Source organism: Megalopta genalis, chromosome 4, assembly GCF_051020955.1.
Source record: "Megalopta genalis isolate 19385.01 chromosome 4, iyMegGena1_principal, whole genome shotgun sequence".
Lineage (NCBI taxonomy): Eukaryota > Metazoa > Arthropoda > Insecta > Hymenoptera > Halictidae > Megalopta > Megalopta genalis.
Window position 1 is genome coordinate 26,415,968 of NC_135016.1, and position 12,745 is coordinate 26,428,712.

General features: G+C 45.4%; 1 protein-coding gene across 5 annotated transcripts in view; it reads right to left on the reverse strand.

Moving 5' to 3' along the window:
* Positions 1-12,745, reverse strand: part of Egfr (epidermal growth factor receptor) — a 329,246-nt gene that overhangs the window by 43,360 nt on the left and 273,141 nt on the right. For 3 of the 5 annotated variants that reach the window (XM_076520890.1, XM_076520889.1, XM_033473792.2), the window contains one exon: positions 8,835-9,166. The exons of the other annotated variants lie outside the window; for them this stretch is intronic. In XM_076520890.1, coding sequence (XP_076377005.1) covers positions 8,835-8,967 — 133 coding nt within the window. In that variant the 5' untranslated portion in view covers positions 8,968-9,166. The remainder of the gene's footprint in view (positions 1-8,834; positions 9,167-12,745) is intronic. 5 annotated transcript variants of the gene reach the window in all.

Here is a 12,745-nt window from a genome sequence, read left to right on the forward strand (position 1 = left end):
ACAACATCCCTCGGCGCAAGAATGCCTTGTAAACAAGTCGAACTTTCGTTAGAGACTCTCCCCGCGCGGTACTGTTATAAAACGCTGGCATTTAAACTGTATCCGCTGGGTGACAGGTTCGAGAGTGTTATCCGGTTTCCATCTCTAAATTCTATTCTGTCGACTCTCGGCAATTTTATAATCGCGCACGTTCTTTAAAACGCTCGACCCAAGTGCACCTCCGAGTACTTAATTTTCTACTCGTTATTTAACAATATTTCTCTGTCGCGATATTATCGGGGTTAATTTACAGCTCCAACGGATGTCCGTGATACAGAAATGGACAATTTGGGAAGAAGAGATACGATTATTCGAACCTTGCGACTCGTTTTTATAGTTGTTGACAATCGATAACCGTAAAAAACGTGCCACAAGGCTCGAACAATCGTATCGTCTCTTCCAAAATTGTCCATTTTTGTGGACAATCTGAGCGTCAATTAGAGAGACATTACTGTATATGGATTACAGAGTTCTGACATCGATGGTCCGGTTAATCGAGTATCCGCGTTTCCCAAACGATATTGTTCACGACGCGATAAGATGGGGTAAACCGTCATTTCGATTGACCCTTTGCACTCGAAGCTATTTTGACTGTAAGTATAAAATCATTCTTCTAACTTATAGTATTTCTATTTTATATGACAAAATGCATTTGATGTATTAGGGGGACCGGAATGTTATGTCGTTTGTTTACATTAAATTCAAACAGATAAATATGCTCAGAAACGACATTACTTTCCGGTCCCCCTAATATATGAAATCGACTCTTGGGACTCGCGCAACAGTTACACTCTTAATAATTTTTTAAATTCGAACTTTGTTTACTCTCAGCGCTCCGTTGGCTCCGCTATGGTATTATACCGAAGATGCTATGTTTTTGTCGACGTTGGCAATTGTTATTTGTAGTGAAAACGTGTTTAGCGTGTGTACCATTCCGATTAAAACATTCTTTGCCCATTTTTATACTTGGCAACATAAAATGTATAAAATCAAACGCTTTCACAAGGACGTGTAATCTTTTCCGCTTAAAACAAGACTTCCTTTACCTCGGGCGCTTTGCTCCAAAAATGGGCCGGAGTTGCTGGTAGTGATATTTTTCAGAAAAACGCTGTTCAACTTTATTTTAGAACGTCCGAAGAATATTTACTAATTTTTAATTTAATTTAATTATTAATCGAGCCGATTCCAGTGAAGATTAACGATAAAAAAATTCCGGCAAACTCACGCAAAAGATATTTTTGTTTCAATAATTCCGTATCCGAACAGAATTCAACAGACGATTCGCATTGCTAATTTTATAATAAATCGCGCCAAAGAACACGAGGGATATACTTATTTAAGAATTGCGAAGAATATCATTAAAAGTAAATTTACCCATTTCGATGAGGATGCATTTGCTGCTTGGAAATTTCGGTCACAATTCACGATGTCGATGCACTGACCTCGCACAAAATGTTAAGTAGATACTATTACGATTAAAATATTTTTTGCCCATTTTTATGCTTAGCAATGTAAAATGAATAAAACCAAACGCTTTCACAAGGACGTGTAATCTTTTCCGTTCAAAATAAGACTTCCTTTATCTCAGGCGCTTTGCTCCAAAAATGTGCCGGAGTTGCTTGTAGATAGTACTCGAGAAACGCGTGGAGCGCTAAGGGTTAATATAAAATTTATCTTAAAAATGAGATATAACAAATTTCAGCGGTGCCTCTGAGTCATCACTCGAGTACAAAGGGTTGAAATGGCGAAACAGGGATGGGGCGCATTCGCGAAAACGAAAACGCTTCTGAAGGGGGTGAGAGCCAGGGGACGCATCGGAACGGTTTTATCCGAGAAGACAAAGAACGAGGCATCCTCCGGAGCATCCTCCGGAGAATTCAGCTCGAGAGCGGGTAAGAAGAGCTCGGGTAAAAAAAAAGAACTGAAAAGAACGGTCTCTACTGTCCGGGCCTGTCCGGATCTCCGGAGGATCGCCGGATCGCTGGATCGCCGGATCGGGCGCAATCCCACGAGTACATAAATATCTGCCTAGCATATTGAACGGTCATATTTCATGGTTGGCAAAAAAAGGCGAGCGTCCCTCGGAAATTCAACGTCTCAATCCGTCTCTGGGATCTCGTCAATATTCCGAGCGGTCAATTAAGGCATGCCTCCCAGATCCCAGATGTCCCTTCGCCGCGACGATCCCGCACATACACGCCGATAGAGTTGTCGGGGCTAGTGGTATTACATGCGAACTTATCGTGCGCCGCGAGTTTATGCTCTTTCGAGTCCGGTGCCCCCTTCTTTTTCGAGCCGTCTTCCATCCACCGTCCTCTCCGTCCGCGTCTCCGTCTCTCCGTCTCCGCCTCGGTCCCCGTCGACGACCGGTATACCGGAAGGTACTCGCCGCTAAAACTGGAGAACGAACGGGCCCTCGAGTTTCGACAGCCGAAAACCCCAGAGCCACCGAACGAGCCACCCAAGACGAAGCCGCGGCCTAATTGCTGACTCGGCGAGCTCTTTCGAAATTTGAGTTACAATTGCACGAGATGTCGCGAGTCAGCGAGAAAATTAATTTCAGCCGCGGCTGGCAGCCGGTCACGTTGCAATTACCGCTATCCCCGATCCCCGAAACTTTCAATTATTCCGCTCGGGACTCGGTAATCGCTCGCTGCGAATTTTCGGGAATTTTTCAAGTATTTCGGAGTTTGTGGAAGAACGTGAATCGGGAACTCGCGCGATGGTAGCCGTATGTTTATGGAGCACGGTACGAGGAGAACGTGTAATTTCATTTGAACCGCTTTTAATTCGGTAGATCGGGACTTGCCCGAGGCCGAGGCGGCCATTCGGCAGCTATCTCGAAAATGTTCGCCGTAAAAAAGTGTTCGAGGAGAAATCGACGAGACGTTTGTTACAGGAGCGTTTCCATCGCATCTGTAAGACGAATCTACTCCACGGAACTATGTATTACGAAACGTACGGTTCGTTCGGGAGAAATTGCATCTTATCGTCGGACGAAAGCCAAGCATTACCATACTTTCGTATTGGAAATTTCGGATCGGATAATTCGCCGATAGAAACAGAGTCGCTAATTGGCACGGAGCCGGCGACTGCAGCGAACACGACAGTTTCGGACGTAGGAAAGTGCCGGCGCGTGATTTATCGCGTGGCACACGATTTTAATAGCTAATTCGCACAAGATTTAGCTGGTAGAAGCAGCCATAAACAGAGGGACATAAAAGATGTAAATTCGGATAGCGAGATTAACGGTCGCCGCGGCCGGCTTGACAGCGCGGCGGCTCGCCGGCTGGCGTTTTGATGGCTCGAATGATTATCCGCACGATAATAAATATCGGGAATCGGTGGGTCGCCGTTGGTGGACACATGTTTTCCCGGTTGGCGCGGTACCCGCGGCTTAACGGGTAATCTGGAAGATCCACGACGTGCCCAGGCCGCCTATTTAAGGGGAAAGTTAAGGTCGGCCGGATAGAATTAATGCGACCGCGATCAAAGGCCGAGGCCGCCTCCGTAAAAACAGAAGCACGAATTTCGTTCGATGTAAAAGCGAACGTGACTGAAAGCGCCACGGAATCGATCGCGCCGGCAAAAAACCGACCGCGACTGTGACTGGTTTTTATCCGACGTGGAAAAGATGTCTTCGTTAGCTCCGATATCGCATTCATAAATGGCACTGGAGCACGAATCTATTTCTGTACATTAAATTATACTGTAAGTGTACAAGCGGCGCCTTTTGTTTCGTCAGTTTTCAGAAGAAAACTAGTCCCATAGGAATGGTAATTTATCGGGGATATTGCCGATCTTGTTGTGGAATCAATGCCAGGGCGAATTGTTCTGAAAAGTTCAGGGAAACAGTTGCTCGTTAAACCTTTTTTTCGATCACGGAGGTAGTACAGTAAATTCTCCCTAATTGACGCTTAGCTTGGAAACAAAAATGGGCAATTTGAGAAGAAAGAGATACGATTATTCGAGCCTCGCGGCTCGTTTTTACAGCTGTTGCTAATCGGCAACTATAAAAACGAGCCGCGAGACTCGAATAATCGTATCTCCGCTTCTCAAATTGTCCATTTTTCTGCACAGTCTGAGCGTCAATTAGGGGGAATTTACTGTATAGCGCGCGCGTATAGATTCTCCGGAGACTTGAACGCGTGGTAGAGCGCGACGCTCCGGAGACCGGACATTTGAACGCGTGGAGAGCGCGCGATTGCGGACTCGTAGACTCGTAGCGCCGGGAACATTCGAGTCTGACCGATCGAACGAGATACAAATTGCCAAACTGGGATAAATTTGACGATTTTCCAGAAAAATACCTTAACGATTTCGGATATTATCGAATAAAGAAACGGCTAATTTGAGCTCGGCAAATCTCCGGCGTCAATTTGTACGCTTCGCCATTCCGTGGAAGATAATTTTTCGAGCGGAGGTTTTACGAAACGCCGAAGTCAGTTTTATTTTCGATCCCGGCAAAAACGTTCGAGCGAAAAGTGGTCCGAGCTGACAGATGTGTCCCACTAACGTCGTGATTACATCGATTCGAGCATGAGGCGTGTTCCCGTGTCCTTCCCGAGGACAGACGCCGAATCCCCGGTGTTAATTGACGCTTCATTCCGAGTAGCGATACGCGTTAAAAGCTCGGAACGATAAAGTGCAACGATTAACTTACCACGGACTTTAATCCCGCGCAGAAAAATCGTCCGGTTTCGTCGGGTATCGTACGGCAATAACGTTGAACGTATCTTCTCGCTTGGCCGGCCGAGCGAGCGAGCGAGCGAGCGGGCGAGCCGAGAGGGAAACGAGAAAAAAAGAAGGACCCGAGGAGAATCGGCGCGGCGCGGCATGGCGGACCGCGACACGGCGTAAGTTACCGTCGCCTAATGGCCACGGAGGTATCGGCCTCCCCTTATCATGTTAATGGAAACCTTTATGGAGACCACTTTAGGCGATATCTCTGGAAATTGCGGCGCCCCGAGGGATCCTGGGTGGTTATCGACCTGACGAGATGCGTCTTTAAACTTCGGGGTAAGCTCCGGATTTTCTAATTCGCGCTATCGATATCTTCGATTCGATGCTTTTCATCGGGTCTTTAACCCATTCGCGCCGAGCGCCGCATATATGCGGCGTCCACTCGACGACCTGTGGGTACGGGCGCCGCATATATGCGGCATCGAAATGAAGTGTATACAGAAGACGGGAATGTGTAATTTGTAGCAAAAGTGATAAAGATTGCGATGTTGGGCTTTGTATAGATCCCTGCTTTCAAATATATCGCACAGAATTATATTATTAGTTTTTACATATTATTATCTTTTAATAATTTTCGTCTCGTTATTAATTATATTAAACATTTATTCGTTAGGCTTTGTAATTATATAAATACCTATGTTACCTGTAATTTTGTAAGTCTTTTTAAATTAAAAATGTAAATATACTTGTTACATTAGAACAACGATTGTTTTATTCGGCACAGTTATTATTTAAGACTTGGAACAACATATATACAGAAACCACGTGCACTGTGCATATTTCCGGAACGAGTTTCCGTTCAGTGACGGTACTTCGGCGGATGGAGCTGCCGTAGCGAAAGGGTTAAGTCCACCACTAATCTTCATTAAATGCAGAAGAAATTGCTGGAGGCTCTACTTGTACTTACTAGGTCAAATTGTGTAATATCAGGGCTCGGAACGCATCGCGGGGAGCGAGACGGTGCGGCGGTAGTTAAAGAGGCGTAGCCCTCACGGTTGCAATGTTGCGTTCCGAAGCATTCCGAGCCTTGATCTACAGGATATAGATCCCAAAAATGTCTCGCAATCCGGAAAGGGGTGTTTCGAGAATTTATGTATTCTCGATGAGAATAGAGGCATTTTTAACAATATAGAGGGTACAGTAATGTCTCCCTAACTGATGCTCAGATTGTCCATCGAAATGGACAATTTGGGAAGAGAAGATATGATTATTCGAGCCTTGTGGTTCGTTTTTATAGTTACGAATTGTCAACAACTATAATAAAAACGAGATGCAAGGCACGAATAATCGTATCTTCTCTTCCCAAATTGTCCATTTTTGTGCGCAATCTGAGTGTCAGTTAGGGAGACATCACGGTATCCCAAAAATGTCTCGCAATCCGGAAATTGGGATTCCTGAGGTCGCTCGAAGTAACTTTTTCCTTAGCGAAAATGCAATCCACGGCTTTGTTTACGAGTTATTAACGAAAAACACTGGCCAATGAGAAGCGAGAGCTCGGCTGGCGCTAGGCGGTTGGACCGCCTCGCCTCTTATTGGCCAGAGTTTTTCGTTAATAACTCGTAAACAAAGCCGCGGAATGCATTTTCGCCAAGGAAAAAATTACTTCAAATAACCCCAGGAATCCTAATTTACAGATTGCGAGACATTTGTAGGATACCCTGTATATATTGTTAAAAATGCCTCTATCCACATCGAGAATACATAAATAAATACTCGATTAAAAATCTTTCATCGTCATCGAGTATCCCGCGAGTTCGTCACACAATAACTTCTCCCGAGTTGCCGTGCGACGTCTTATAGTCCATCGCGCCGCATAAAACGCTCGACCGACTCCTGATCGTTAGCGTCCTGGAATTATTCTCGAGCGGTCCTCGGAGGATCACGCGTGTGGTCGAGAAAACTGAACAACAACTATCGCGGCGATAAAAGTGAACGGCCGAGGCACCGACGCGACGCGACGCGACGCAACAACCGGCAGAAGACCACTGCGAGTCGCGATGTGGGTCAAGCGTCAAGCCTCTGGGCCAAGATGCCGGTCCACACGGAATCCTGTTGTTACACGCGAGCCGAGCACCTACACGCTTGTTCCCGAAAGCAGGCGTAAACAGTTCCTAGCGGAGAGAGAGAGAAAGAGAGAGAGAGAGAGAGAGAGAGAGACATGTCCCCGCGCGCTGCACGACGCTGGGACAACGCAGGAGATTCAGAGAGTTTGGTCTCGTTGCGCGGCGTCGAGTGGGAAGAACGGTACTTTCCAGGCACTTCGGGTAAAGGGGACCCTTCGGCTAGGCGAGCTACCACCCACGCGTCGGTAAACCTGGCGCAACGCTTTACTTTCTACTTTTCTAGACGGCGATCGTGCACGCGCGACCGACTGTAGGAAGAGAATTGATTCCGATGGATCTTGATCGTGCGCCTCGTCGTACTCGAAACTACTTCAGGTTCGATGATCGGTGCAGGCTAGCGGTTCGGGTCTGATGTGCGAGAGGAGCATCGGGGACTTGCCGAACACGGTCTTTCTTTATTACGGATAACGCTGTGGTTTGAGTTTCGTTGTTTTTTTAGAAGGTATATCGATGGTATTGGCGACATCAGGATTGTACATCTTGTTCGTATATGTAATTCAGGGGTGACCGAAGCGTCGACTGACTACAGTAATGTCTCTCTAATTGACGCTTAGATTGTCCACAAAAGTGGACAATTTAGGAAGAGGAGACACGATTGTACGAGCCTTGTGGCTCGTTTTTTATGATTATCGATTGTCAATAATTATAGAAGCGAGCCGCAAGGCTCGAATAATCGTATCTCCTCTTCACAGATTGTCCATTTTTCTGCACAATTTGAGCGTCAGTAAGGGAGACATTACTGTATTCCTAGTTGCCTGCCTGTCTGATATTACCTATGTTTATTTTAACCTTTTAGGTACGGCTGAATTCTGCGCGAGGCTATTTCTCTGGACGGCAGAGCCTGATATGTACTGTACAGAGTGTCTGGTTATTCTGTCTGTGTATTGTTGAGATACAGTTATATTGTTAAGATAAATTTGATTATTTGATTCAAACGATGACCGAGTGAGCTACTAGAGTAAACCACTATAGTGGTGCGTCGTTCAGAGAGATGACATCCGCGGAAGCCACTATAGTGGCGCGTCGTGCCTAAAGGGTTAAATTTAAACTTACTTTTGGCTTTAGATTACCACCTTTCTTATGATCGCTTAACACATACGAGATGTTGGTACAACGTCGCCTGTAGTTTAAAGAAACAGGTCGCTCGAAGTGATCAAAAGTTTGGCCACCCCTGGTATAATTTGATCATGTGCAATGCCTCCCGAATGTGTTCGAACACCTTTTAAAACGGAATAACGCTTTTCAAATGGCACTAAATGATTTAAACTGTTTGGTGGTGTTAGAAAGACTGGTTTGTTAAAAACTGTCTAAACAATTTTCCTCCACAATCTTAAAAGAGATCGAGAAGTTGATACAACGTCGCCTATAATCTAAAAAAACAGGTCGCTCGAAGTGATCAAAAGTTTGGCCACCTCTGATATAATTTGATTATGTGCAATGGCTCCCGAAAGTGTTCGAACGCCTTTTAGAACGGAATAACGCTTTTAAAATGGCACTAAATGATTTAAACTGTTCGAAGGTGTTAGAAGGACTAGCTTGTTAAAAACTGTCTAAACAATTTTTCACCATAATCTTGACGAAGCTCGAGAAGAAATTACTACGCTTTTTAAAAGTGTGCAAATAATTTCGCGAGCCATCGTATACAACTTCATTTTCCTCATCGTTAAGTCTTCGATATAGTAATCTAGTTCTCCGAGTCGTTCATTGCATAAGTCGACATTCACCGTAACGAGTGCCGGAAACTGAAATATAATATCTATTCTTCAGCAATGTTCATCGTTTTATTATACCGATTAACCAGAAATGAAATCAATTACAGTGTACGTGTATCAAATTGAGCTGCTGTTTACAACGATAGAAAGAGTACAAATGAAATCTCCTGTCCATTTTATGCTTCAATGGAGCGAATGGAGCAGAAAAGTCTCTTACTTTTTCCTTTGACAAACTCGGAGCTGAGATCCGCTGACACATCGTAGCTACCGGCGACGATCACTAGGAGCAATATCACGCCGAAGAGGTTGCAGGTCGATAGCGTTCGTGGCCCGTGTCGGTGTTCGAACATGATGAGCTTTCATGCCCTCTACGAACCCATGGACCTTGCCCAGGTGATCCTGTCAACGATGCCCACTTCTTCGTGCCCTCTTCGACTGTCACGAGCAAGGAGAAGATCGGAAGAACCTCGAAGACGTGTTTCCGCTGCTGCCATCGCTGTCTCTTCAACGTCTTCTTCGCATGGTTCCTCTCATCGCCATGTTTCGCGTCTGAAATCAAAGAAAACCTCGCGTCAACGTCGTTCCTCCAAACAAATCCAATCGAGAACAATTATATTTCAATCTATCGTCGTGTGATTCTTGGTTCGTTAACCCTTTCGGTACGAGCGCCGGATATATCCGGCATCCATTTGATGACCAATATGGACGAGTGCCGAATGCATCTGGCATCCATGTGAGCCATATTTCTGACATATTAGAAATTATTCTAATAACCGTTTTTCAAAATCATTGTAAGAGCATCAAATTCCTTTATATTTAAAAAAAAAGAAACTGTTAAAATAGCATTGTACTTGCCAATAGGCTCAATTTCATATGCATGAATCGCAATTGAGCCTATTTGAGCCTATTGAGGCTTAAAGGTAGCCACCCGTGTCGAAATAAACATCGGCTGGTCTACGCACCTTATCCTAACCTTGAAGGTAGCCACCCGTGCCGAAATAAGCATCGGCTGCTCTACGCGCCCCTATCAAAAATTCCAATTGCATGCAACCTTCGACCACCCCACTGCCTGGCCCTCGGCTCGTAACAGGAGTGTAATCTTTTCCGCTCGAAACAAGACTTTCTTTATCTCAGACGCTTTGCTCCAAAAATGGGCCGGAGTTGCTGTTAGTGATATTTTTCAGAAAAACGCTGTTCAACTTTATTTTAAAACGTCCGAAGAATATTTACTAATTTTTAATTTAATTTAATTATTAATCGAGCCGATTCCAGTGAAGATTAACGATAAAAAAATTCCGGCAAACTCACGCGAAAGATATTTTTGTTTCAATAATTCCGTATCCATACAGAATTCAACAGCCGATTCGCAATGCTAATTTTATAATAAATCGCGTCATAGAACACGAGGGATATATTTATTTAAGAATTGCGAAGAATATCATTAATAGTAAATTTACCCATTTCGATGAGGATGCATTTGTTGCTTGGAAATTTCGGTCACAATTCACGATGTCGACGCATTGACCTCGTACAATGTTAAGTAGATACCATTACGATTAAAACATTTTTTGCCCATTTTTATACTTAGCAACATAAAATGAATAAAATCAAACGCTTTCACAAGGACGTGTAATCTTTTCCGCTCAAAATAAGACTTCCTTTATCTCAGGCGCTTTGCTCTAAAAATGTGCCGGAGTTGCTGGTAGCTAGTACTCGAGAAACGCGTGGAGCGCTAAGGTTTAAATATTGATCGTAAAAGTAAACGCGATAAGAAAAATATAACTTGCTACATGTTCAACCAAGATTAGATACATTAATAACACAAGAGACTCGTGCAAGATCTCGTTCGGGTTTAAAGGATTATGCAGCACTGCGCAGCGTGGCAAATAATTCAAACCGATTAGTACAACACGATTCAATTTCGAGTAGTAACAGAAACAAGTTGTAACAGAAAGTCCACGAAAGATTTTCATTCTCGTGGAAAGATGCAATCAGAAGCTTACATACAACCCATTTGCCAAGTGCCGCGATAGCAGTAACTCATACAAACAGCCGTTGCTCCGCGGGTCGCCTAACTCTTTGATCTTCGCGCGTCGCAGAGGCCAGGATTTTCCCATGACTTCGCGCGGCGAAGATCGATTCCCATACCGGGGCCGGGTTCCTCGATTTGGAAATAGATCGCCGGATCGCGAAAAAACGCCTATTCGCCTTTTACGTTGGCAATTGTTTTGTCGTCGCCTCTGCCGAGGGCTCACCTACCAGTCGCGGCGAGGGGACTGCCGGTGGATTGTTCCGAACGAAACCAAAGAGGAACACGAGGACCAAGCAGTAGACGACGGCGAAGGAGATGAAGAAGAAGAAGAAGCAGAAGAAGAAGAGGAAGAAGAGGAAGAAGAAGAAGAAGAAGAAGAAGAAGAAGAAGAAGAAGAAGAAGAAGAAGAAGAAGAAGAAGAAGAAGAAGAAGAAGAAGATAGGGAGTGGAAGATAAAAGGAGCGAGGATAGGAGCGAAGGAGAGGAAAGAGAGGAAGACAATGCGGTGAACAGCAGGCGTCTGCTCTTCCCCGAGTACCCCTGGTACCCCGACCCGTTTTCTCTTTTCTCTCCTGTTCGCTCGTCCACCCTGCGCTACGATCTCATCCCGAAGACCCCGTTCCGTTGGCCTGTGGCTCACGGCTCCTTCTTTGTTCTTTCGCACTCCCCGCGGAGTGGCGAACACGGGTTGCCTTATTCGGCCGCGACGGGCAACGATCAACTTAAACAAATGACGTCGACCAGGGTTCTGGCGCGGCGCGGCGCGGCGAGTCCCTACTATTGCTATCCAAGTAGCTGATTACGCTCAGCTCGCTCCGCCGCGCCGGCTCCGGGTCATCCCCTCGGTGCGGGCCTCGTCTATTAATTACGATCGGTTCGCGCCGGCCCCGACTCTCCTCGTTGACCAGACGTCCGATCGCGATCGTGTCGATCGTGATTGCCGAGTCGAGCGGCGGGCATTCCTCCGGTCGTCGCGCGACGCGCGTCGCGTCGCGTCGCCTCGCGTCGCCACTGCTCGGTCGCTCGGACCACCGCTTCTTCTGCACGGACTCGTCCGCCGAGTCGCGCCGCGCCGGTGTCCTCTACGATGGTCTTCCTCCCCCTATTCTCTCTGCTATGCCGTGATCCGTGATAGGTACCAGACTGTCTGCCGCCGAGAAAGACGTGGGACGCGTAGGTCCTATTCGACCTACCCGATACAAGGCGCTCGTAACGACGCGTCAAGGGATCGTGGATATTTAATATTCATCAGGACGATCCGAGATCTAGGACTGGTGATTTAGCTCTGACGCTAACGAGCTAGACAATCGAAATTTTCGCCGTAACAGATGCCGGGTTCAGCCGAGTTCAGATCGCTTCGACTGGGCTCGACACGACCGACCGATGTTTCTTGCGACTTCTATTTTCGGATATTGTTCTCTTTCAACCAGTTAAGCGTCGAATTTGGTTTTAAGAATCGCTCACAGTGTGCGGAATTAAAATCAAGCGACGACGTGTATACAGGACGAACGCAGAGCAAAATGGCCCTATTACAAATTTTATGAAAAACGATGAAGAACTATATTTTTATTTAAGAAAAACTTAACGATTTATTTCTGAAAAGTTATTGTTATTATAGACTTAAACATTGTCAAATAATAATAAAATATGTAAATAAGAAAGACACATGTAGAACAAAAAATATTAAGAATTTCAATCGAGTTCGGTGGGATATTTCTCGAAACACGCAAAGTGGCACTTCGCAGGTCTTACACCAGTATCTTGACTCCTTACGGATTCCATTTTTCGAACAGACGGTACATCTTCGGAGGGGATTTGCTTTCGATGAAGTAGCCGGTAAAAAAAGCTTTGCAGTTCTATTGGTAGTATAAAGGAAACAACCCATCAAATAATATTCTTATTAACACGTTGAATGCCACGGGGGTCCCCGGTGACCGGCACTTAACTTGGCGGTGACGCCATGGGTGCCACCGGTGATCGGCGCGCCCAAATTGATAGAAATATATATAATTTCAAACAAATGTCAATATCTAAAATTTTGTATTATTACCATCGTCGATTCAAACAGTGACCCCTGTCGCAATTAACATGTCAAA